The sequence below is a fragment of the Salmo salar genome, chromosome 03, assembly GCF_965601325.2.
Source record: "Salmo salar chromosome 03, fSalSal1, whole genome shotgun sequence".
In the NCBI taxonomy this organism is placed as follows: domain Eukaryota; kingdom Metazoa; phylum Chordata; class Actinopteri; order Salmoniformes; family Salmonidae; genus Salmo; species Salmo salar.
In genome coordinates this window covers 33,593,944-33,621,054 of record NC_138293.1, presented here as the reverse complement: position 1 = coordinate 33,621,054, position 27,111 = coordinate 33,593,944, and the positions used below count along the sequence as shown (strand labels likewise).

Here is a 27,111-nt window from a genome sequence, read left to right as displayed (position 1 = left end):
TATACAATTCTTGCAAACAATAGGATGTTATATATATACAGTTGAAGTCGGAGGTTTACATACACTTAGGTTTCAGTCATTAAAACTCGTTTTTCAACCACTCCACAAATTTCTTGTGAACAAACTATAGCTTTGGCAAGTACTTTTTCCAACAATTGTTTACAGACAGATTATTTCACTTATAATTCACTGTATCACAATTCCAGTGGGTCAGAAGTTTACGTACAGTAAGTTGACTGTGCCGTTAAACATATATTAAAGCAACATCTCAAGACATCAGTCAGGAAGTTAAAGCTTGGTCGCAAATGGTCTTCCAAATGGACAATGACCCCAAGCATACTTCCAAAGTTGTGGCAAAATGGCTTAAGGACAACAAAGTCAAGGTATTGGAGTGGCCATCACAAAGCCCTGACCTCAATCCAATAGAAAATTTGTGGGCAGAACTGAAAAAGCTTGTGCGACCCAAGTTAAACAATTTAAAGGCAATGCGACCAAACCTGACTCAGTTACACTAGCTCTGTCAGGAGGAATGGGCCAAAATTCACCCAACTTATTGTGGGAAGCTTGTGGAAGGCTACCCGAAACGTTTGACCCAAGGCAATGCTACCAAATACTAATTGAGTGTATGTAAACTTCTGACCCACTGGGAATGTGATGAAATAAATAAAAACTGAAATAAATCATTCTCTCTGCTATTATTCTGACATTTCACATTCTTAAAATAAAGTGGTAATCCTAACTGACCTAAGACAGGGAATTGTTACTAGGATTAAATGTCAGGAATTGTGAAAAACTGAGTTTAAATATATTTGGCTAAGGTGTATGTAAACTTCTGACTTCAACTGTATATATATATATATATACAGTTGAAGTCAGAAGTTTACATACACCTTAGCCAAATATATATATATATATATATATTGGCATATATATATATATATATATATATATATATACAGTTGAAGTCAGAAGTTTACATACACCTTAGCCAAATATATATATATATATATATATGGGGGATACCACCATCCCAGCTCTGCAGATTTTGCTGCGAAGAGACAGAATCATTAGATCACTTGTTTTGGTATTGCCCATATATAGCTTGTTTTTGGCAAATTCCAACATTTAGTTGGAGCTAACTCTGCAAATAGCATGGCTGGGTAATTGGAAAAGTCATAGTCAATCGATCAATAATCTAATAATACTCTTAGCAAAAATGTATTTTTTCTATTTACAATCGGTTGAAACTATGAGAATAGAAAGGTGGAGGGGTGTTAGGGTTAAGGGAAAATAATAAAGGTTGAATCATCAGTATACATGGACACACATGCTTTGAGAGAGAGAGAGAGAAAGAGAAGCATACAAACAGTAAAGGCCTGTGAGAGAGAGAGAGAGAGAGGGGGGGAGAGAGAGAGAGAGAGAGAGAGAGAGAGGGGGAGAGAGAGAAAGAAAGAGATTGTGCAAACCCGCAGTTTAATCAGTTGTCCGGGTGGCTTGTCTCAGAACATCCCACAGGTGAAGAAGCCAGGTCCAGGGCTGGCGTGGTTACACGTGGTCTGCGGTTTTGAGGCCGGTTGGACATACTGTCAAATTCTCTAATAGTTGGCGGCTTATAGTAGAGAAATTAACATTACATTTTCTGGAAACAGCTTTGGTGAAAATTCTTGCAGTCAGCATGCCAATTGTGCGCTCCCTCAAAACTGGAGACATCTGTGGCATTATGTTGTGTTTAAAAAAATCCCATTTTAGAGTGGCTTTATATTATCCCCAGCACAAGGTGGACCTGTGTAAGTTTCATGCTGTTTAATCACCTTCTTAATATGCCACACCTGTCAGGTGGATGGATTATCTTGGCAAACAAGAAATGTTCACTAACAGGGATGTAAAAAATGTGTGTACAAAATTTGAGAGAAATAAGCTTTCTGGGATATTTAATTTCAGCTCATGAAACCAACTACATGTTGCGTTTATATTTTTGTTCAGTATAATTGAAAAGCCCGGAATGTCCTCTCAAAGGGAGAACAGGACTTCATACAGCGGCTTGTATGTCCTCCGAGATAAAGACCAATAACTAATGTACACTAGAGAGGACAACAATGTATTGCTGGGTCTCAGGGGGATATGTCTTAGATTTTTTACCCTGGTTCAGTTTTCCCTTGAGGTAATCATTAGGCTGTTTCTGTTGCAGCGCAAAACACACGTCTGTCTGCCTACAGCACGTGACATGTGTTTACATCCTCTCAGCTGTGTTCTTTCGGAGTGAAGAACCGACTGGTAGGCAAGTCACCACTTCACAAACTACAGCTCGTTAAACTAACTGACCTTGGTGTTTTCCTTTGAAGTGCATCCACCCCTGGGACTGAGTTGATTCATTTGACTCGGCGCTGTGAGTATTTTCCAATCTAAAGTGCAATGTCGACATTTTGTATGTTGTTAGAAAGTGACTACTCGCTAATGGTAGCTGACCAACTATAGCTCGTTAGCTACCATTGCTTTGTCTGAGTTGGTGACGCACAGACTTTGTTTGGGCCCGCATAATTAGCAATGTGCTAAATCTAATTTCAAGAGACTGTTGACATCTTTTTACAACAATGCCTAGCTGTCAACTCGACTTAACCAACCCGTTCACCATGAATCGCAATGTATTTTTTGCCTATTATTTCGTCAATACATAGCTAGCTATTTTAGTTAACTAAGTTATTTGATCATGGCCATCATTCGACTGAAAAGCAGCCATCGAGCTAGCTAGCTACAGTTGGTAACGTTCAAGATGTGACATGCTATTTGGTCCACATTATCTAACGTTAACCTGCAATGCTTGTAGATGCTTGTAGCTATGGCCCTAACGATGTGTGAAATGTGTTTTGTCACACTTTGCATACATAATAACACTAGCTAGTAGTACTAACCTGAAATGTTAGTTAGGGTAACTAAAATGGGTTGTCTGTCTTTCATGCATGATTAAAATAACGCATCACAACAACACGTACAGTAGGTTTAACCGATCGTTGGGTAACGCGTCGTTAGCAGATGCAACTTAGTCTGTGGGCTACATTATGAAACTAAATTCAATGTTATCAATTTGATAGTTATTAACCATTAAAAAAAAATGATATCCTGCCCATTTCCTGTTATTGTTTTTTCTCCCATCACACACAGTGCAGATACAGCTAACATGGTACACTCGTAAGATGATTGGCTAGAAAACGTCCACCATGTGTCTGTACTAGAAAGCGGCTGATTGGTTCCAAATGGTTATGTCAGTCGTGGAGGAGAACTAGCCAATGAATACATTGTATCATCGGACTACAGTAGCTACCTACAGAGGCTAAATTGTAATGTATCTAACAACTCCCCCAGTTTTTTTCCCCCTCTAGATGTAGCTAGGCATATTCGTTTTAGCAAAATCCATAGCTAGTTTGGAGAGCTAAGTGAACAAACTAAACATTAGGCTAGTGGACAGCCTACTGTCAAGTTTTCATTAACAAATCACTCTGTAGTACCAGGGGAAATAAAAGTAGATTTAAATTTCTACTGTCCCTGAATGACCCCAGAATTAACTGTGAATCATAATGTATTTACTATTTACCCCCATCCGCACTTTCAGTAACACTGTACAACCTAGTGGCCTAGCCTATATCTTGGCCCCATCCCGATAGAGCATGGCACTGTGTATAGATACTTTCACTGAGCATGTTATTGGGTTGTCCCAGGATCGGTTACATGTTTCATCACCCTGCCCAGCCTGTTGTCCCTGTCTCGTTCTTAGGAAGGCGCATGACATGTCACTGCATGCTCTCTCCAGGGGTGGTTCTAGGATTTGAAGACATTTGGGGCTTAGCCCAAAGCCAGTAGGGGGGTCTGGGGGCATTCTCCCCCAGCAAAAAAAATGAATTTCAACAGTTAAAAATGAATTTCAACAGCTAAATGCATGAATTTAGGGCACTTGGAGATTAACATTGAGAGATTAGATCTTCCCTCCTCCCAAAGCAGACACTGCCAGTACTTAATTACAGTGAGACTCTGGAACACTCTCTTCTCTGGAACACATACAGTGCATTTGGAAAGTATTCAGACCCCTTGACTTTTTACACATTTTCTTACGTTACAGCCTTATTCCAAAATTGATTTAAAAAAATTGTATCTCTCATTAATCTATACACAATACCCCATAATGACAAAGCAAAAATAGGTATTTAGAACAGTGCATGTCCGAGCAAAAACCAAGCCATGATGTCGAAGGATTGTCCATAGAGCTCCGAGACAGGATTGCGTTGAGGCACAGATCTGGGGAAGGGTAGCAAAAAAATTCTGCAGCATTGAATGTCAACCAAGAACACAGTGGCCTCCATCATTCTTAAATGGAAGAAGTTTGGAACCACCAAGACTCTTCCTAGAGCTGACCAAACTGTTGGGGTAGAACAATTGGGGTAGAACGGCCTTGATCAGGGAGGTGACCAAGAACCCGATAACAGAGCTCCAAAGTTCCTCTGTGGAGATGGGAAAACCTTCCAGAAGGACAACCATCTCTGCAGCACTCCACCAATCTGGCCTTTGTGGTAGCGTGGCCAGGCGGAAGCCACTCCTCAGTAAAAGGCACATGACAGCCCGCTTGAAGTTTGCCAAAAGGCACGTAAAGGACTGGGAGACTACTCAGGATCAAGGGAAAGATTAACAGAGCAAAGTGCAGAGAGATCCTTGATGAAAACCGACTCCAGAGCGCTCAGGACCTAAGCCTGGGGCGAAGGATGACCTTCCAACAGGACAACGACCCTAAGCACACAGCCAAGACAACGCAGGAGTGGCTTCGTCTAAGTCACTGAATGTCCTTGAGTGGCCCAGCCATAGCCCGGACATGAACCCGATCGAACATCTCTGGAGAGACCTGAAAATAGCTGTGCAGCGACGCTCCCCATCCAACCTGACAGAGCTTGAGAGGATCTGCAGAGAAGAATGGTAGAAACTCCCCAAATACAGGTGTGCCAAGCTTGTAGCGTCATACCCAAGAAGACTTGAGGCTGTAATCGCTGCCAAAGGTACTATAAATTTGCTAACATTTCTAATCGGGTTCAAGTCATTATGGGGTATTGTGTATAGATTGATGAGGGGAAAAAACTATTTAATACATTTTACAATAAGGCATTAACGTAACAAAATGTGGAAAAATTCAAGGGATCTGAATACTTTCCGAATGCGCTGTACATCTACAGTGTATTGCCCAAACCCTTCAACTTCAAACAGACTCTGACCTGTCCAATGAGTCTCCAATGAGTCTCTGTGCAGTAATTAGAATCCATGGAGCAGCTTTAGGTGATACACCCTCCTCTGCTTTTCTCCATCGCATTCTCTGTGTCTGTTGCTGTCTCTTGTCTGCCCTCCTCTGTTGCTGTCTCTTATAATGTCTGTTGTTATAGTTCACGCTGTTTTCTACTTGAGTCATCTCTCTCCCTCCTGCTGCTGCATGCAGCTAACCACACCATGCCCGGCCCCCTGTCACTCAAGGAGAGAGCAGTTGCTCAACCATGGAGTATTGAGTACTTTCTTGCATTTAACCCTGCATGGTCAGATGGATGCAACAACTTTGGTGACCTGCATCTTTTCACAAGCATTCTATACACTATTAGTGTGTGTATCTTACAGTCTGCAAACTATCTGCTAGTTTATTTTCTTAGCAACCATGCTATTTTGTTTGTTTTTTCGCGTTGTTCCTAATGTGTTTTGTACATAATGTTTCTGCCACCGTCTCTTATGACCGAAAATAGCTTCTGGACATCAGAACTGCGATTACTCATCCCAGGTTAGACAGAGTTTTTCTTCAATGAGTCGGACGAGAGGGATATACTACAGACACCCGACTGGGGCCAGATCCTCGCTGGAGAAGGAAACTGAGGTTTTGAGGAAAAAGATCAGGGTGCCTTGAGAGGATCAGGCGACGAGTGGTTATTTTGCCTTCCGTCCTGCTAGCTAACGTTCAATCGCTGGAAGATAAATGGGATGAACTGAAAGCACTTATAACCTACCAACGGGACATTAAAAACTGTAATGTCTTATGTTTAACCGAGTCGTGGCTGAATGACAACATTAAGAACATACAGCTGGCAGGTTATACACTCTATCGGCAGGATAGAACAGCAGCCTCTGGTAAGATCTGGTTAGATTTAACAGTATAAGTGGAGAAAGCCTAATTGAAATCGCATATACTTTGTGTTGCTACCCTAGGGTCATGAACTACTCATAAAGCATATTTAGAACTTTTATTATCCCAAAACACAAAATAAAACATCAAATATCGTGATATGATATTTTGTTCATATATCGCCCAGCCCTACTGTGTGCTCAAACTGTAAAAAGGCAAGTGTCCGCATGACAGCGCAACACAACTCCAAACATGACCGACAAGAAGCTACATAGCCCCTAGGCCTCTCAAACTCAACTCTGGGCCCCAATCTAGTTCCGCTGCATATTTTCATTGTTCTCCTCTAATCAGTGACTGATTTAGAGCTGAGACACCAGGTGTGTTTAATTAATGACCAGGTAGAACAGAAAACCAGCAGACTCTGGACCTCGTAGGGTTGAAGTTGAATACCCCTGCCCTAGGCTATATGAAAATAAAGAGACATGAGCACATTTTTTCCCTGTAGAATGAAATAAGTTATAAGACCACTATGATTAGCTGGTAAAACTGACTAAATTAATGTGAGATTTTTAGATTCAGTAACATTTTGAGGACACAGTGGCAATCAGCAGTTGAAACGATAACAAAGCGTACTCCCTGACCCTGTTTTGGTAAAAGCTGAGGGATGGGCTGGAGAAATGTTACCTCTTTCAAATTATAGACCGCTATGGATGCAAGGACTGACCAACCATAATATAAAAATGATAGTTTTAAGCATGTTTTAAAATTCTATATAGTGTTTGTTTACATTTACTTTGTTTACAAACACTGTGGTAAAACAAGCTCATATTTTAGGTTCTGATGGGGTGCAACAGTTGAACTAAGCTCATGAGGGGGTCTATTCTTCAAGAATCAATGGGTACATATCATTAATTTATAAGTTCAAAAATGGACGTAGCAACTGCTGATTGCCCCTCTAAGGGACGATGCTTTTTCAATGTTTTGTTCACCTACAATCTAACCACAAAGTTGGCCATCTTTCCCCCTCTTTCTGGCTGCCCTCCCCCTTCCCTTCAAAGTTTATTTGTCATATATACATGGAGTATATAGTGCAGTGAAATGCTCACTTGCAGGTTAACCTCTCGACAATGCAAAAACAATAGAACATGTAAGTAGCTAAGTGAATAAAGAGTAATACAAATAAACGCTCAAGTAGTCACATAGCCTATATAAAAAAACGCTGAGCCGCTGCCGAGGAATAAGTTATGATTAATTTAATTTAGTCAGTTCTACCACCTCAACATAGCTAATTTTAAACTGGGTTAAATTGTGTGTGTGTGGTGTGTGGTGTGGGTGGGGTGGAAAGTTCAGATTCACTCCACAGGGGGGCACAGTGGCACTGTCGGAAGATACTTCTGGTCATGTAGTGCATGTGGACACCTGCTCATAAAACATCTCATTCCAAAATCATGGGCATTAATATGGAGTTGGTCCCCCTTTGCTGCTATAACAGCCTCTACTCTTCTGGGAAGGCTTTCCACTAGATGTTGGCATGTTGCTTGGGGGACTTGCTTCCATTCAGCCACAAGAGCATTAGTGAGGTCGGGCACTGATGTTGGGTGATTAGGTCTGGCTAGCCGTTTGGCGTTCCATTTCATCCCAAAGGTATTCGATGGGGTTGAGGTCAGGGCTCTGTGCAGGCTAGTCAAGTTCTTCCACACCGATCTCACCAAACCATTTCTGTATGGACCTTGCTTTGCTCTCATGGGCATTGTCATGCTGAAACAGGAAAGGGCCTTATCCAAGCTATTGTCACAAAGTTGGAAGCAGAAAATCGTCTAGAATGTAATTGTATGCTGTAGCGTTAAGATTTTCCTTCACTGGAACTAAGGGGCCTAGCCCGAACCATTAAAAACAGCCCCAGACCATTATTCCTTCTCCACCAAACTTTACAGTTGGCACTATGCAATGGGGCAGGTAGCGTTCTCCTGGCATCTGCCAAACCCAGATTCGTCTGTCGGACTACCAGCAGGTGAAGCGTGATTCATCACTCCAGAGAACGTGTTTCCACTGCTCCAGAGTACAATGGTACAATGGCTTTACACCTCTCTAGCTGACGCTTGGTATTGCACATGGTGATCTTACATGCTGACCACACCGCGTGTGTTGCAAAAACAATTTACACATACATGTTATTCAATCATTGCACCCACACTGCTCGCACGTGTCAATAAACGCCTGAGTAGCCAGGCGCTAAAATAGATCTTGGTTCTGCAAGGCCCGCTTCTACCTTCTCCTCATTGGTTTTTTTAGGAGCATATACCCACGTGGGTGATTGAAAGATGAACTGAGGTCCACACTCCAGTCGGTTGTGGTAATGTACTTTTTAAAGTTGTTGCCAACCGCCATATAAAGTCCAAAGAAGAAGAATAACCCTGAAGGAGGTGAGATTACTAGAAAACAAACGTTTACCCTTCTATCTGTGGATTAATTGTCGGAGTAGAGGACCTTGTGCATTTCAGGTGAAATAACAACCCAATGTTTATATCTACATATATCTATATATGTAAAGGTTCAAGGCTGAATCAAAAAACATCTGGGGCTGAAGCCCCGGCCTAATGACGCCACTGGCTCTCTTGACTTCACTATAAGCCCAGTAGATCAACTCGGGCACAAATTCTGTTTAACTTCTTTGGGCCAGGGGGCAGTATTTTTGACTTCCGGATGAATAACGTGCCCAAAGTAAACTGCCTGCTACTCAGGCCCAGATGCTAGGATATGCATATAATTGGTAGATTTGGATAGAAAACACTCTAAAGTTTCTAAAACTGTTAAAATGATATAACAGAACTTATTTGGCAGGCGAAACCCCGAGCACAAACCATCCAGGAATTATTGTTGTTGTTGAGGTAACAGTGTTCCTATCGCTTCCACTGGATGTCAACAGCCTTTAGAAATTGGTTGATGTTTTTCTTTAGAGAAATGAAGAAGTACGGCAGTTCAGAACGAGGGTCCAGCCTAGTGCACTCTTAATGTTTTCATGCACACTCCAGGTCACGCGCTTCACGTTGTTTTTATCCAGTATTGAACACCGTTTATCCCGTCATAAATTTGATCGATTATTTACGTTAAAAATACCTAAAGTTGTATTAGGAAAGTTGTTTCAAATGTTTGGACAGCATTTACAGGTAACTTATTAGATATTTTGTAGTCATGCTGGGCGAGTTGGAGCCGGTGTTTTTCTAAATCAAACGCGCCAAATAAATGGACATTATGGAGATATAACGACAGAATTAATCAAACAAAAGGACCATTTGTGATGTTTATGGGACATATTGGAGTGCCAACAGAAGAAGTTCTTCAAAGGTAAGGCATGAATTAAATCGTTATTTCTGACTTTTGTGTTGCGCCTGGCGGGTTGAAATCTGATTTTCATGTGTTGGTATGCTGAGCGCTTTCCTAAAATAATCGCATGGTTTGCTTTCGCCGTAAAGCCTTTTTGAAATCTGACACGGTGGCTAGATTAACGAGAAGTTAAGCTTTAGTTTGGTGTGTTGCACTTGTGAATGTATGAAAGTTAAATATTTGTAATAATTTTTTGGGAATTTGGCGCTCTGCCATTTCACCGGATGTTGTCAAATCGATCCCGTTAACGGGAGTTGAGCCCAAAGAAGTTAACCATGTCAAATTATCATGATTTGTCATTAAATCTGGGTCACGTTATGTAGGCAAATGTTAGAGTTTTGCCTATAGAAATGTATTTCAATAGAGCTGACTATTAACTTATTCTACCTGTTACAGTCCACAACTTTGTGCCTTGCTGAATTTTTACGTAGTGCCGCAGCCAGTCCACAAGGTGGCGCAGCACCACTCTTACTCTTTGATGGCTATGCATTTCAGGGAGGGTTTAAAGAGCAAGGACAAAAAGCTGCTTCTGTAATACCGTACGGTACTATCACACGTTGGTGAGAATTAAGCAATTATTTATTTTGCCAGTGTGTGAACGAACAGCCAATGGAAAATTACCTCTCCACAAGGCCTAGCCTGCTAGCTGCTACTTCTACAATGTCACCTCTGAATGTAATCTTTATTGGCTGACTCGGGATATGTCAGGTGGAGATGCTGAGAAAGCAGATAGAATTCAAGACGTCTTCTTCCTCTGCTGCATCTCTCCTAAATGGGCATTATAACTTCAGTTATTAGTTGCTACCTGTCCTGCAGTGATTTTCATGCTTCATCATAAAATACTATACTTATTCATTCATAATAACGTAAAACATATCTCATTGTTGTTAACATGCATGAACTCATGAGGATGTTGGATACATTTTTCCCCTACCGTTTAGATTAATGTGCTTACGAGGTAGTTCACTAGATATCAAGGACTGAGCACCAAAGGGGCGTAATTGACGATATCTGAATTGTAGTAGAGTTCGGAAAATGTATTTAAGTGTCACTCCACAATAATTGACAATACAAAATACAGTTAACACACACATTGTGGACCACTTAAATAGAGTTTTGAAACACACACAAAAATCTGTCAAACATGGTGCAGTATTTCCTTTGGCATCATCTATAATACACACATCTATGCACATGTATGCATAAACAAAGTACAGTATGTATAAACGAAGTACAGTAGATGAAAATATATTTAGGCACTTTAAAAATAAAGGGTATTGTTACCTGATGAAATGCCACACTTTATTTTAATCTAGACTGTTAAAATTATTGTTTTGGCTGGACAGCTGATGAAAAATATATTCCCTAATGTCATTGTATAACCCACAGTAAAGTAAGGCATGGGCTTCTAATTCATTTTATTTAACTAGGCAAGTCAGTTAAGAACAAATTCTTATTTACAATGACGGCCTACCAAAAGGCGAAAGGCCTCCTGTGGGGACGGGGGTTCAGATTAAAAATACATTTTAATAAAAATATACGACAAAACACATCACGACAACACTACATAAAGAGAGACCTAAGACGACAACACATGGCAGCAGCACAACATGGTAGCAACACAAAACAGTACAAACATTATTGGGCACAGACCACCGCACAAGAAGGTAGAGACAACAATACATCACGCAAAGCAGCCACAACTGTCAGTAAGAGTGTTCCATGATTGAGTCTTTGAATGATGAGATTGAGATTAAACTGTCCAGTTTGAGTGTTTTGTTGCAGCTCGTTCCAGTCGCTAGCAGCAGCGAACTGAAAAGACAAGCGACCCAGGGATGTGTGTGCTTTGGGGACCTTTAACATAATGTGACTGGCAGAATGGGTGTTGTATGTGGAGGATGAGGGCTGCAGTAGATATCTCAGATAGGGGGGAGTGAGGCCTAAGAGGGTTTTATAAATAAGCATCAACCAGTGCGTCTTGCGACGGGAATACAGAGATGACCAGTTTACAGAGGAGGATAGAGTGCAGTGATGTGTCGTAAAAGGAGCATTGGTGGAAAATCTGATGGCCGAATGGTAAAGAACATCTAGCCGCTCGAGAGCACCTTACCTGCCGATCTATAAATTACGTCTCAGAACTCTGGCATGGGTTGGATGGTCATCTGAATAAGGGTTAGTTTGGCAGCTAGGGTGAAAGAGGAGCGATTTCCGATTAGAAAAAAACAAGACTAGATTTAACTTTAGCCTGCGGCTTTCATATGTGCTGAGAGAAGGACAGTGTACCATCTAGCCATACTCCAAAGTACTTGTATGAGGTGACCTCAAGCTCTAAACCCTCAGAGGTAGTAACGACAACTGTGGGGAGAGGGGCATTCTTCTTACCAAACCACATGACCTTTGTTATGGAGGTGTTCAGAACAAGGTTAAGGGTAGAGAGAGCTTGTTGGACACCCTAAGAAATCTTTATTGTAGAGCGTTTAACACAAAATCCGGGGAGGGCCAGCTGTATAATCTGCATATAAGACTGTATAATCTGCATATAAATGGATGAGAGAGCTTCCTACTGCCTGTGCTATGTTGTTGATGTAAATTGAGAAGAGCGTGGGGCGTAGGATCGAGCCTTGGGGTACACCCTTGTTGACAGGCAGTGGCTGAGACAGCAGATGTTCTGACTTTATACACTACTCTTTGAGAGAGGTAGTTAGCAAACCAGGCCAAAGACCCCTCAGACACCAATACTCCTTAGCCGGCCCACAAGAATGGAATGGTCTACCGTATCAAAAGCTTTGGCCAAGTCAATAAAAATAGCAGCACAACATTGCTTAGAATCAAAGGAAATGGTGACATCGTTGAGGACCTTTAACCTCTTACATCTAGACGTTCCGCTAGCGGAACACCTGCTCCAATATCCAATGATGGGCGTGGCGCGAAATACAAAGTCCTCGAAAATCCGAAAACGTCCATTTTTCAAACATATGACTATTTTACACCATTTTAACCTGTTAGGGCTAGGGGGCAGTATTTACACGGCCGGATAAAAAACGTACCCGATTTAATCTGGTTATTACTACTGCCCAGAAACTAGAATATGCATATAAGTATTGGCTTTGGATAGAAAACACCCTAAAGTTTCTAAAACTGTTTGAATGGTGTCTGTGAGTATAACAGAACTCCTATGGCAGGCAAAAACCTGAAGATTCTGTACAGGAAGTACCCTCTCTGACCATTCCTTGGGCTTCTTGGCTCTGTTTATTGAAAACTTAGGATCTTTGCTGTAACGTGACACTTCCTACGGCTCCCATAGGCTCTCAGAACCCGGGAAAAAGCTGAATGATGTAATTCCAGCCCCTGGCTGAAAAACATTAGCGCCTTTGGTAAGTGCTCTATCAGAGGACCATCAGACTGAGGCGCGTGCACGGGGCGACACCATGTTTTTATTTTCTCTCTCTTTGTACTAAAACACGATTTCCCGGTCGGAATATTATCACTTTTTTACGAGAAAAATGGCATAAAAATGTATTTTAAACAGCGGTTGACATGCTTCGAAGTACGGTAATGGAATATTTAGAATGTTTTTGTCACGAAACGCGTCGGGCGCGTCACCCTTCTTTACCCTTTCAGATAGTGTCTTGAACGCACGAACAAAACGCCGCTGTTTGGATATAACTATGGATTATTTTGAACCAAACCAACATTTGTTATTGAAGTAGAAGTCCTGGGAGTGCATTCTGACGAAGAACAACAAAGGTAATAACATTTTTCTTATAGTAAACCTGACTTTGGTGAGGGCTAAACTTGTTGGGTGTCTAAATAGCTAGCCTTGTGATGCCGGGCTATCTACTTAGAATATTGCAAAATGTGCTTTCACCGAAAAGCTATTTTAAAATCGGACATAGCAAGTGCATAGAGGAGTTCTGTATCTATAATTCTTAAAATAATTGTTATGTTTTTTGTGAACGTTTATCGTGAGTCATTTAGTAAATTCACCGGAAGTTTGCGGGGGGTATGCTAGTTCTGAACGTCACATGCTAATGTAAAAAGCTGGTTTTTGATATAAATATGAACTTGATTGAACAAAACATGCATGTATTGTATAACATAATGTCCTAAGATTGTCATCTGATGAAGATCATCAAAGGTTAGTGCTGCATTTAGCTGTGATTTGGGTTTATGTGACATTATATGCTAGCTTGAAAAATGGGTGTCTGATTAATTCTGGCTGGGTACTCTGCTGACATAATCTAATGTTTTGCTTTCGTTGTAAAGCCTTTTTGAAATCGGACAGTGTGGTTAGATTAACGAGAGTCTTGTCTTTAAAATGTTGTAAAATAGTCATATGTTTGAGAAATTGAAGTAATAGCATTTCTAAGGTATTTGAATAACGCGCCACGGGATTCCACTGGCTGTTAAGTAGGTGGGACAAAATCGTCCCACTGGCCCTAGAGAAGTTAAAGACAAGACTCTCCTTTATCTAACCACACTGTCCGATTTCAAAAAGGCTTTACAGCGAAAGCAAAACATTAGATTATGTCAGCAGAGTACCCAGCCAGAAATAATCAGACACCCATTTTTCAAGCTAGCATATAATGTCACAAAAAACAAAACCAGAGCTAAATGCAGCACTAACCTTTGATGATCTTCATCAGATGACACTCCTAGGACATTATGTTATACAATACATGCATGTTTTGTTCAATCAAGTTCATATTTATATCAAAAAACAGCTTTTTACATTAGCATGTGATGTTCAGAACTAGCATTCCCACCGAACACTTCCGGTGAATTTACTAAATTACTCACAATAAACGTAATTATTTTAAGAATTATAGATACAGAACTCCTTTATGCAATCGCGGTGTCCGATTTTAAAATGGCTTTTCGGTGAAAGCACATTTTGCAATATTCTGAGTAGATAGCCCGGCCATCATGGCTAGCTATTTTGACACCCACCAAGATTGGTACTCACCAAACTCAGATTTACTATAAGAAAAATTGGATTACCTTTGCTGTTCTTCGTCAGAATGCACTCCCAGGACTTCTACTTCAATAACAAATGTTGGTTTGGTTCCAAATAATCCATAGTTATATCCAAATAGCGGCGTTTTGTTGTGCGTTCAAGACACTATCCGAAGGGTAACGAAGGGTGACGCGCCCGGCACGTTTCGTGACAAAAAATGTCAATATTCCATTACCGTACTTCGAAGCATGTCAAACGCTGTTTAACCTCTTGGGGCTAGGTGGGACGCTAGCGTGCCACCCGTGGTGCACTCCATCAACAGCAGGTGCATTTCAAGAGCGGCAAATTTGAATCCAAATAAATGTCAAAATTCAAATTTTTCAAAAATACAACTATTTTACACCATTTGAAAGATAAACATCTCCTTAATCTAACCACGTTTTACGATTTCAAAAAGGTTTTACGGCGAAAGCATAAATTTAGAGTATGTTAGGACAGTACATTTACAAGAGTTGTGTGTAATGTTTTGTCAAGTCAAAGACCGGGTCACCAAAACCATAAAACCAGCTAAAATGATGCACTAACCTTTTACAATCTCCATCAGATGACACTCCTAGGACATTATGTTAGACAATGCATGCATTTTTAGTTCTATCAAGTTCATATTTATATCCAAAAACAGCGTTTTACTATGGCATTGATGTTGAGGAAATCGTTTCCCTCCAATAACCGGCAGTCAAGTCAGCGTCACAAATTAAATAATTAAAATTAGAAAACATTGGTAAAATATTATATTGTCATTTAAAGAATTATAGATTTACATCTCTTGAACGCAATCAACTTGCCAGATTTAAAAATAACCTTACTGGGAAATCACACTTTGCAATAATCTGAGCACTGCGCCCAGAAAAATACGCGTTGCGATACAGACTAGACGTCATGTTGGGGAGATCTAAAATCGAAAATACTATGTAAATAATCCATTACCTTTGATTCTCTTCATCAGATGTCACTTCCAGGTATCACAGGTCCATAACGAATGTAGTTTTGTTCAAAAAAGCTCATCATTTATGTCCAAAAATCTCCGTCTCGTTAGCACATGATGTAAGCCAGCCGGACTTCTCGTCATGAACGAGGGGAAAAAATATATTTCCGTTCGTTCAAACATGTCAAACGTTGTATAGCATAAATCATTAGGGCCTTTTTTAACCAGAACATGAATAATATTCAAGGTGGACGAATGCATACTCTTTTATAACGTATTGGAACGAGGGTACCCAACATGAACTCGCGCGCCAGGTGTCTAATGGGACATCATCGTTCCATGGCTCTTGTTCGGTCAGATCACCCTCCAGAAGGCTCAAAACACTTTGTAAAGGCTGGTGACATCTAGTGGAAGCAATAGGAAGTGCCAAAATATTCCTAAGCCCCTGTGTTTTTCAATGGGATAGGTTTAAAGTCAATACAACACATCAGGTATCCACTTCCTGTCAGAAAATGTCTCAGGGTTTTGCCTGCCAAATGAGTTCTGTTATACTCACAGACACCATTCAAACAGTTTTAGAAACTTTGGAGTGTTTTCTATCCAAAGCTAATAATTATATGCATATTCTAGTTTCTGGGCAGGAGTAATAATCAGATTAAATCGGGTACGTTTTTTTATCCGGCCGTGAAAATACTGCCCCCTATCCATAACAAGTTAAGGTTGCAGTGACACATTCATAACCTGAGTGGAGACCAGATTGCATACCAGAGAGAAAGCCAGTCAGTTTATTATTGACACGTTTTTCCAACACTTTTGATAAAAAGGGCAAAATAGAAATAGGCCTTTAACAGTAAGGATCAGCTTGATCTCCCCCTTTTTAAATAAAGGACAAACCGTGGCTGCCTTCCAAGCAATGGGAACCTCCCCAGAGAGGAGAGACAGGCTTGGCGATTTATAGGGGCAACAGCCTTAAAGAAGACAGACTCTAAACCATCTGACCTAGATGGATTTTTTTAAAATCAAGTTTAAGGAGCTCCTTTAGCACCTCGGACTCAGTGTCCGCCTGCAGGGAGAAACTTTGTAGCGGGGCAGTGGAAAAAGAGGGAGGAGCATCAGGGCTAGTCACATTAGAAGCGGTGGGAGATGAGGAAATGTTGGACGGGCAAGTGGGCATGGCTGAGTCAAATAGGAATCCTGACTTAATGAGGTGGTGATTAAAAATCTCAGCCATGTGCTTCTTGTCAGTAACAACCACATCAACTTTAAGGGACATGGGCAGCTGTGAGGGTTTATTCTCCAGGTCTTTAACCATTTTCCAGAACTTCTTGGGGTTAGACCCACAGAGAGAGAACTGCTCCTTAAAGTAACTAACTTTGGCCTTCTGGATAGCCTGAGTGCACTTATTTCTCATTTGCCTGAACGAGAGCTAGTCAGCCTGAGTATGCTTATGCCGAGCCTTTCGCCAAATGCAGTTCTTGAGGTGGAGTAACTCTGCAATATCACAGTCGAACCAGGCACTTAACCTGTTTTTTTTAATTCTCATTTTCTTTATGGGGGCGTGTTTGTTAACAATATCACTGAAAATATCAAAAAGGTTCCAAGCGTCTTCGACAGAGGGGATCAAGCTGATTCTATACCAATTCAGAGGCCAGGTCATGAAGGAAGGCTTGCTCATTAAAGTTTTTTAGCAAGCGTCTATGACAAATCAGGACAGGTTGTTTCACTGAGCAGCCATTATGAACATAGGCTGTAAAACAGTGATCACTAAGATCATTACAGAAAACACCAGACTGATACCTACCACGATTATTTGTGAGGATAACATCGAGGAGAGTAGCCTTTTCTGGGTGTTTGGAGTCATACATTGTGGGATTGGTAATAATCTGAGAAAGATTTAGAGAGTCCCATTGCTTTAGGACTTGGTCAGGTGGTTTAAGCATGTCCCAGTTTAGGTCACCTAGCAGGATAAATTCAGACTAAGTGTAAGGGGCCAGGAGAGAGGCTGGTGCTGATGGAGGACAATAACACCCAGAAACAGTCAACGAAGAGCTATTTGAAAGATTAATGCTTAAAACCAGCAAATCAAATTTTTGGGGGACAGACTTGGACAGACTTGGTGGAGACAATCGAGCACTGAAGGTGATCCTTGGTAAAGATTGCCACTCCACCACCTTTGGAAGATCTGTCTTGCCGAAAAAGGTTATAACCAAAAAGGTTAACATCAGTATTCAAAACACTCTTTCTTAACCACGTCTCAGTAATGACCAACTAATCTGGATTGGAGCTATGAACCCACACTTTCAATTGATCCATTTTAGATAATAAGCTTCTCGTGTTAACGTGCAGAAAACCCAGGCTTTTACGAGAGCAGAAATCAGTGAAACCGATATCGGAGCACAAGTCAGAATTGGGGCTAGCAGCAGTAGATGGGCCAGGGTGTACATACACATTTCCAGATATCAACAGTAATACAATCGAGGCACGGCAGAGGATAGGGAGAACTCTGCTGTGTTGATTTATGACATTTGAATGTGCATTAGATGGCAACAAGATCATATTATTATACAGCAATTTCATCCCGTACCATGAATACAAAGCCGGTGAGAGGTGGTTAGAATAGGATGGGAGGCCAAGAGTCTGTGTAACCAATCGAGAGTCAGAATCCCGAATGTGGGAACAAACAGTCTGTCCCACGGTTGGGTAAACAAGAACGTTCATAGCATGCAGGAGTCATGAGGCAAAATGCACAAGAAAAAAATTATAACGACTTGGGGTTAGCCATTGTAAGTTCAGAGTCACTCGCCCCAACAGTGCCTGTGTGCTGGAGGAGAGCGAAAGCTTGGGCGAGAGGGGGGAGTGTGGTGGGGGTACCTGTACCAGACAGGGGGAGACAACCAGGGCAGATGGTGAACAGAGAGGGGGGAGTGTGGTGGGTGTACCTGTACCAGACAGGGGGAGACAACCAGGGCAGATGGTGAGAGAGGGGGGAGTGTGGTGGGGGTACCTGTACCAGACAGGGGGAGACAACCAGGGCAGACGGTGAACAGAGAGGGGGGAGTGTGGTGGGGGTACCTGTACCAGACAGGGGGAGACAACCAGGGCAGACGGTGAACAGAGAGGGGGGAGTGTGGTGGGGGTACCTGTACCAGACAGGGGGAGACAACCAGGGCAGACGGTGAACAGAGAGGGGGGAGTGTGGTGGGGGTACCTGTACCAGACAGGGGGAGACAACCAGGGCAGACGGTGAACAGAGAGGGGGGAGTGTGGTGGGGTACCTGTACCAGACAGGGGGAGACAACCAGGGCAGACGGTGAACAGATCGCCAGGTGGAATCCAAGCAGCAGTGCAGCAGGCAACGGGAGTAGGTGTCACACCCACTTGGGTGAAGCTTTTATTTCAGTAGATGATCTCTGAACAGCAGGAGGGGGCTTCAAGGCCTCTGGATTTGGGTGGGGTAGCCTGCCGTTTGTTGGGCTCAAAGGCTTCGACAATTAAAGTTGTATTTGGTCTGTCTGGTCTATCTCAGTTCTAGGTTGGATGGTGTATTAATCCTTCCAGGTAATTTTGTCCAAAATTAGGTTGTAGGTTTGGAGTTTTGACCTGGAGTGAAGGTTATGCGGTGGAGGGTAGCATCTTGTATATGTCCCTGCCGAAAAATACAAGTTTATCTAACTCCAAATCTATCTTTTTGTAAAAAAACATGTTGAAAAATGAGCGCTCACATGCAGCTGTGTGTTTCTCTCTCTCTCTCTCTCTCTCTCTCTCTCTCTCTCTCTCTCTCTCTCTCTCTCTCTCTCTCTCCACTTCTAAAGTTAAAATGAATGCATTGTCACAAAAAGTTCAGACACATTTATCTACAGGAATGTTTGTGTATCGACCAGTCTCAATAGCGAAAGGGACCACCACATCAACATTTAGCAAAAGAGCTTTGATATTGCTTGGATACATCTCTATGTACATATGGTTCTGTCCCAAAAGTGCATTTAAAAAGGAAGTAAGTGTGCGGATTGTTTCTTCTGGGTATTGACCAGTTGAATAGGATGCATATGCATTTCTCTCCGTAGTCTCCATCTGTAACTACATGGATCATTCCTTCTGGGTCTATCCACAGACTGACATCCCCTGCTATACTTCTAATCTTACATCTCTCAACATTGTCTCCCTCTCTCTCAATTCCCTAGAGTTAGCCTGTCTTGATACGACAATGGTGTGAAGTGGCCCTAAGGGAAGGAGAAGAAGAACACAACCACTCAATCCCTCAGGTGTCCTCTTCATCTTTCCATGCCACATTAAGACAACAACACAGGGCTCCACTTGTGGAAAGAAGAGTTTTGCTCCCGCTTTTTGTTCTACTGTTTCTTTCTCGCCATGGGGGGTGCGGTGAGCGCCGGGGAGGACAACGATGATCTGATTGACAACCTGAAGGAGGCGCAGTACATCCGTACGGACCACGTGGAGCAGGCCTTCAGGGCCATCGACCGCGGGGACTACTACCTGGTTGGCTACAGGTACTACAGTACCCATAATGCTCTGCACAGCATATTCAGTTTTGTCTTGGGGGAGAATCCTAACTTGCATTGATGTACATTGAAGACTAGGTGGAAGTTACGATTTGCCCCTTAGTAAAGATGTTCCTGAAGCTAACACTTTATCAATACTGCAGGGACAATGCCTACAAGGACCTGGCTTGGAAGCATGGCAACATTCATCTGTCTGCCCCCTGTATCTACTCTGAGGTGATGGAGGCGCTGAAGCTGCAGCAGGGACTGTCCTTCCTCAACCTGGGCAGCGGGACTGGGTACCTCAGCACCATGGTGGGACTCATCATAGGTAATGATGCTGTTGGTTTTTTTTTTCAATTGAACCTATGCTTTCAGGGAAATCTTGATTTTGATAATTATATAGTGATGATATACATTGATGCTCTAGCCCTAATGAGTTAACCAATGCTTAAATAACACACATGAACAGCATATGAAGTCAAACACACTCGCATCTTCTTTCATAAATGATGTGTAATCACTGATAATGAACTTTTTAATATATATATATATATATATATATATATATATATATATATATATTTATTTATTTATTTATTTATTTATTTATTTATTTAATTATTATTATTATTATTATTTTTTTTGCAGGTCCATTTGGAGTGAACCATGGAGTTGAGCTCCACAGGGATGTGGTGGATTACGCCAAGGAGAAACTGGATGACTTCATCAAGAATAGTGACAGCTTTGATAAGTGAGTTGGATGCTTAATCAAAGTGTTACAAATGTTATGTAGGGTGTAATGGTGCAGTGAAACTAGTTAAATAACTAGCTGCAGTTCAGTATTTATGTGCCTGCCAATTCCCAGATGTGGAAATTGCCGCCTTAAGATTGTGTCTTGCAAATGGAATACATTTGAATGTGTTCAAATCTGTTTGTTTATTTTTACATTTCTTCTCAGACTGATAGGATAACGAATTGGCTTACTTGTATTACTTTTTATTTCGTTTTTGTCAGGTTTGAGTTCTGTGAACCAGTCTTCATGGTGGGCAACTGTCTGGAGATCTCGTCAGACAGTCACCAATACGACCGTATCTACTGTGGTGCGGGGGTGCAGAAGGATCATGAAAATTACATGAAAATCCTGCTCAAAGTGGGGGGTATTCTAGTGATGCCTATAGAAGATCAGGTAAGCGGTAGAGAACGCCTCTGAATATTGCAGAAAACGTAAACATCATCATTATTCACGATGATGCCGTCCCCGTCGGGAATCACAGAGGCTGCGTCTGAAATGGCAACTTATTCACTATAGTGTACTATTTTTGACCAGAGCCCTGTTCAAAAGAAGTGCACTATTTGGGACTAGAGTGCCATTTCGGACACAGATAAAGTGAAATAGCCGTGTCCTGCAATGACCAATGATGTTATGATTCCCAACCATCGTTATTGTGCATCAAAAGCCCCTGAACGGGGACTTCCACCATAAGTCTTCTCTATATTGTCCTCCAAGAAATTGGTAAATAGCAACACCACTTGAAAAAGAATGACATTGTGTGGCACTCAAACAGGGAAGGGAACCCAAAACATGTTTTTAAGGCCTTGCAGAAGCCCACACAGTCCTTCATCCTGTGAAATGGAAAGTCTAGCTGCTTATGTTGTTTTTCCGAAAACGGTTGAAACTCCTACGTTGCCAGGTTGGTTTGGTGGCGCAATAAGGAGATACAAGCTTTTGATGAGGAGAAATTGAGGCCAAAGGGCTGTGGCAGCTTAAAGAAGCTTAGGTCTACCACAGTTCCTCTGGATCAACGCCTCTACATCACGGCCAAAACCAGCTTTTTGTCAAGTAGATATTTGATTTGAAAGCACCAATGTCCCTTTCTGGTGTGGAACAAAAAATGCATATAATACATGTGATGTTGTCCCTCTGTTGTCATGGTTATTGACTGTGTTGTTATCATGGCTGGTATAAGTTCTCCATTAGCTAGTGGAATGGTGGTGTTGTTGTGGTTGGTATGTGTCTAGTGGATTTGGTGGTGTTAACATGGTTGGTGAATGTTCTCCGTTGTCTCAATGGACTGATGCTGTTGTTATCGTGGTCGCTATACAGTAACTGGCACTCTTTTGTCTCTTGTTGCAGCTGACCCAGATCACCAGGACTGGCCAGTGTTCCTGGGAGAGTAAGAATATCCTGGCTGTGTCGTTCGCTCCTCTGGTCCAGCAGAACAGAGCTGAGGGAAGCAAGCCTGATGCAGTAGAACTGCGTGAGTCCTCTACTCTATCCCCCGTTCTCTACTCTATCCCCCTTTCTCTACTCTAACCCCTGGGTCTTATTCACTAGGCACCAAAAGGAAGAGAACTGAAACAGGGACAGAGTACCTGAATTCGTCCCCCCCAAAAATACTTGTTTTCACTTTCCCTTTGCCACATTTGTCTACGGTGTGCATTAGTGAATATGAACCTGTTATTTTCTTTTCTGTTCTCTGTAAAAAGCCACATTAGAACAATTCCCCCTTTTGTTTAGTTTTTCTATCTATCTTTTGAAGTGTAAAGTAAGCCACACTTTTTAAGTCAAAGGATTTATTTAAAGTTAAAAGATGGACGTTTCAAAAAATATATAAATAAATAAATAAATAATAATACCTTTGCTTTGACTCTAGAGGCCTTGCTGCCCTCCAGGGTGGATACATAATACTAAATATTTCAAACACTAATGGATTTTTCCATTACTTATTATTCTATAAATGAAGATGAAGTTTGTATATTGATGTGTATTATTGATGTTGATATTAGTTTTTTTGTATTTATTGTTGTGAATGCAAGGCTCTTTTGAGAACGAGACTTTGGTCTCACCATGATTCCCTGTCGAAATAAAGTTTAAATAAGTATTGTCCCCAAATGACCTGACAATATATGGAGCTGTTGTGTGTTGAATCTTAATAGAGAATTTTATTTGGCTAATGTGATTTGACCTGCCATCTTTGTCCCTCTCCCGCTCAGCCCCGGTGACAGTCAGGAGCCTTCAGGACCTGTCTCGCATTTACATCCGCCGCACCCTCCGAGATCTGACCAACAAGGAGAGCCCTGACAACAGCCTGGTGCAGAGGGCGCCCCAGAAACGCAAGCGCAGGCGTTGCCGGCGGCGACGTATTAACACTTACGTCTTTGTGGGCAACCAGCTGATCCCCCAAGCCGTGGAGAGCGAGGAGGACGAACGGATCGAGGAGGAGCAGCACAAGGAGGAGAAGGAGGCGCAGGAGAAGGAGGCGAAGGAGGAGGAGAGAGACATTGGCAGCATTGAGATACTGAAGGCAGTAAATGTACTGCGAGATAAAATCATGACTTTACCTCTGCCTGAATCGCTGAAGGCCTATCTGTTACACTATCGAGAAAAATAACTGATGGCTCAACCTACTGGCATCTGTTCTAATGGATGCAATGCCTGCTCAGATGCTTTTCCTCACTTTCCTGTCTTCTTTTTTCAGTGCAGAAAGATGTAGCATTATTTTGAATTTCTCTTAAAGGTGAACCTGAAATGGAGACTGAGAGACTTCCTGGTTGTCTTGGATACTATGATCTGTTTTTTTATGTTGTCTATTGTTTTGGATTTGTATATCAAAGCTTTATTTAAAAGCCTACTGAATGGAAAATCATTTCAAAGATTATATTTTGAGGATGTAGATTTTATCACATGTTAATATTCCAGCAAATTGTCACTAAATGAAATTGTATAAAATAAAAAATGCTAACTATATTTGTTAAGAATATGATAATGTAAAGATCCATAATTTTACTGCAACTTTTTCTAGAAGCTTTAAAGAACTTATTACGGAATAAAGATGTACAATTGCTGAATGGAAGAACCAGAGACATGCATGTGCACCTCATATTATTTGAATCAAAGACTATTATGGAACATTTTATGAAACATTTTCCTCATGAATCTTCGAAGGGGCAATTCTTTCATTGTTCTTTCCTCACACTGTTATGTTTGAGTAGAGTGATTTTTAATGCTGCGTGACGATGAGAGATCAGTGGGACTCGGACTAGATTGCTTTGTAATTTCACCTAGAGGGCATTCGTAAATCTATCAGAAGTGTTACTTTTAGAATGATTATATCCTCATATTTTATCTCACTTTGCTCTTAAGTAACATACATTAGGCTTTTATATGAATAGGCATTTTAATTTGGTGATACATTTTTATGGCCTTGAGTGATTTGTCCGGCAGACTTCTTTTCCCATCTTTTTTGCTGACTTGCAGAAGGGTTTATAATCGTCATGCCAGCGGTTAGGTTACTGGGGACTCTAATTAATGAACATATTTCTAATGGTGAATGAAAATGGCCTTCTCATAAATGTCTTGATCTGAGAATCTATTTTTCCCCCGGCACAGCATCGCTAGTTCTTTATCATGAGGACTTAACACGTACAGTACCTCAGAACAAACAAGAAAACCCGCTATGAACTTATCACTAAACTATAGTATTATTATTATATGACTCATACCCCTATGAGTCATATAATAATAATAATAGTATAGTTTAGTGATAAGTGGTATGGATTCTCTTGAAGGTCATGTTTGTCATCTTTGGTCTACAAGACATCCACTCATGATCATTTGGAGGTGATGTCCTACATGATCATAAATATACTAGTTCTTTCTATATGAAAAGAGGTGGTGTGTTTTTAAACCACAAGGAATGACCCGAGGCGGGTCATGGCACAAAAACTCACAATACGTTGTATTGTACTGTGTTTTCTATTTGCAGCAGCGCAAAATTACAATGATGGGAGATTTTTGGAATCCTTTCTCTGTACTGTTGGTGTATTCAACATAACAAGCACCTTATTCTGTTGTCCTAAATCATGAAAAGAGACTTGTTATCCTTGGGTTGATGTATGTTTTTACTGTGGACTGGAGCAAATGACAAGACACATGGTATTTGAGTCCGGTAGCTCTACGTGTATCAATTATAATTTTATTGTGAGACTCCCAGTTTAAGAGATGGCTTTTAAAATGCCATTACACCCCATCACATCCACTCCTTGTCAAGTGATTCTTGTTTTATGGCAAAGTAAAAGGGGACATTCTGACCACAGTGACGTCTAAGAAGGATGGGGTGCTTCTACAGTACATTCCAGAAATGCTTGAGAAAGAATAGCATGCTCAATACCCATTGGTAGATGTCACGTTTGTATTCATATTTGACAGTTGCGTCACATACTTGGAAATGCCTGATTGGTCTTGCTTTGAAAGCATTTTTATATTTCAATAGCTGAAATGATAGTTGTTGATATGTTATTGAGGTTAAATTTTGTATGAACATGACAACAGTGCAGTAGCTGGTTATGATACGTTTGGTTCTAAAATCATTTGGATTAGGTTGGATTTGTTTGTTGTTGTAGCGCTCTCTTGCTGTCACAAGGCACTGCGAAGTCTTCTTGTATGTAGATCCAAACTCCGCTTGTGTTAGTTCTATGGCTAAACAGGCATGTGCACAAAGCCTTCCATCTTGTTCTGGTGTAGTGTGTACTATTTGGGTTTAACATGGGGTTAGTTGATTTCTATATATTGGTTATTGTATTTTGTGAAGATCCTGTATACCTTTTTCCATCATGACCTGAGCAGTCTTCATATTGCCAGGAAAACATTTGAATTGTAAGCAATAATACATAAATGACTTTAGCTACAAAAAAGAAGCAGCAGAACTGTATTGCTCTGATTGGCAAAAACAACACATTTTTATAGTCATCATTTTGAATAGTCAAATCTCTGAAAAATGCAGAGATGCTAAATTATGTACACATGAAACTGTTGAAATCATTATTTACAATTGGTGAAATGGCAAAGTTATGGTGGACATAATTCAGGAGTCATATTACCCCATGTACCAGAGGTGATGCATTATCATATGTACAGTAATACTTAATAGGATTGTTTGGTTCCCCAAATGGTCCCCACAGTAAAGACCCAATTCCAAGCGTATGTTATGGTCTTGCCTTCAATTAATTTGTAGAAAGGCAGAACTATTGTTCTGTTTTTCTTCTTATCAGGCTCTTGTTGATATTTCAAAGTGTGATGGCAGTTCATTGTTGAAATGGTGTCAGTTGTTCCCTCTGTACATGTTTCGGCATACACAAAATAAAGGTCACAGACTTCATATTTTGCCTCTGTTTAAATCATTAATGCCTTCTCACTGTCATAGAGTCCCACAGCTAGTTACTGTAGCGCCATGCTTTTCTCACCCAAGTATTTCAGTTTCAATTCTTCCTCTTTGCCAAGGACTCAGTGAGTCGTGGTTTAATCTTTGTCTAATTTCTGTCTGCAGAAGTAGCATAGCAACAGCCTTAACCCAGCACCAGCCCAGCACTGACTGTAACCCCAAAAATAGTAAATTGTGGTCATAAAATACATTATTCACAAGTATGTGGCTTTTCATCTTTGGCTTTACTGTCAAACAATGTGTCTATTAGCTCAAGTTAGGATCAAAATGTTATTCACAAGTCGACCACATGTTATAAAATGTTTTATTAATAAAAAATAAATAGCCACCCCTTCAATCTCTTGATTTGAAGTGTTCCAAGCCAAAGGGTATGTGAAAGAGATAAGTTACGACGCCGAACTGCAGTCAGGTCAAGACCCTGGTGAACACGACGAGCACGCAGATGAGCTTCCCTGAGACGGTTTGTGACAATTTGTGCAGAAATACTTTGGTTTTGCAAACCCACAGTTTCATCAGCTGTCCGGGTGGCTGGTCTCAGACGATCCCGCAGGTGAAGAAGCCGGATGTGGAGGTCCTGGGCTGCCGTGGTTAAATGTGGTCTGCGGTTGGAAGTACTGCCAAATTCTCTAAAACAACATTGGAGGCAGCTTATGGTAGAGAAATTAACATTAGATTTTCTTGCAACAGCTCTGGTGGACATTCCTGCAGTCAGCATGCCAATTGCATGCTCCCTCAAAACTTGAGACATCTGTGGCATTGTGTTGTGTGACAAAACAGCACATTTTAGAGTGGCCTTTTATTGTCCCCAGCACAAGGTGAAAGTGTGTAATGATCATGCTGTTTAATAAGCTTCTTGATATGCCACACCTGTCAGGTGGATGGATTATCTTGTCAAAGGAGAAATATTCACTAACAGGGATGTAAAC

The 27,111-nt window shown here is 41.2% G+C and overlaps 1 protein-coding gene across 1 annotated transcript; it reads left to right on the top strand.

The window, feature by feature from the left end:
* The first annotated feature begins 2,231 nt into the window (after window positions 1-2,231).
* Window positions 2,232-26,122, top strand: LOC106599812 (protein-L-isoaspartate O-methyltransferase domain-containing protein 1). The gene is made up of 7 exons (XM_014191146.3): window positions 2,232-2,386; window positions 19,644-19,970; window positions 20,126-20,292; window positions 20,613-20,715; window positions 20,979-21,150; window positions 22,099-22,222; window positions 22,959-26,122. The coding sequence occupies exons 2-7, from the start codon at window positions 19,831-19,833 to the stop codon at window positions 23,354-23,356; spliced, it is 1,104 nt and encodes a 367-aa protein (XP_014046621.1). The 5' UTR covers window positions 2,232-2,386; window positions 19,644-19,830; the 3' UTR covers window positions 23,357-26,122.
* Window positions 26,123-27,111: the final 989 nt, after the last annotated feature.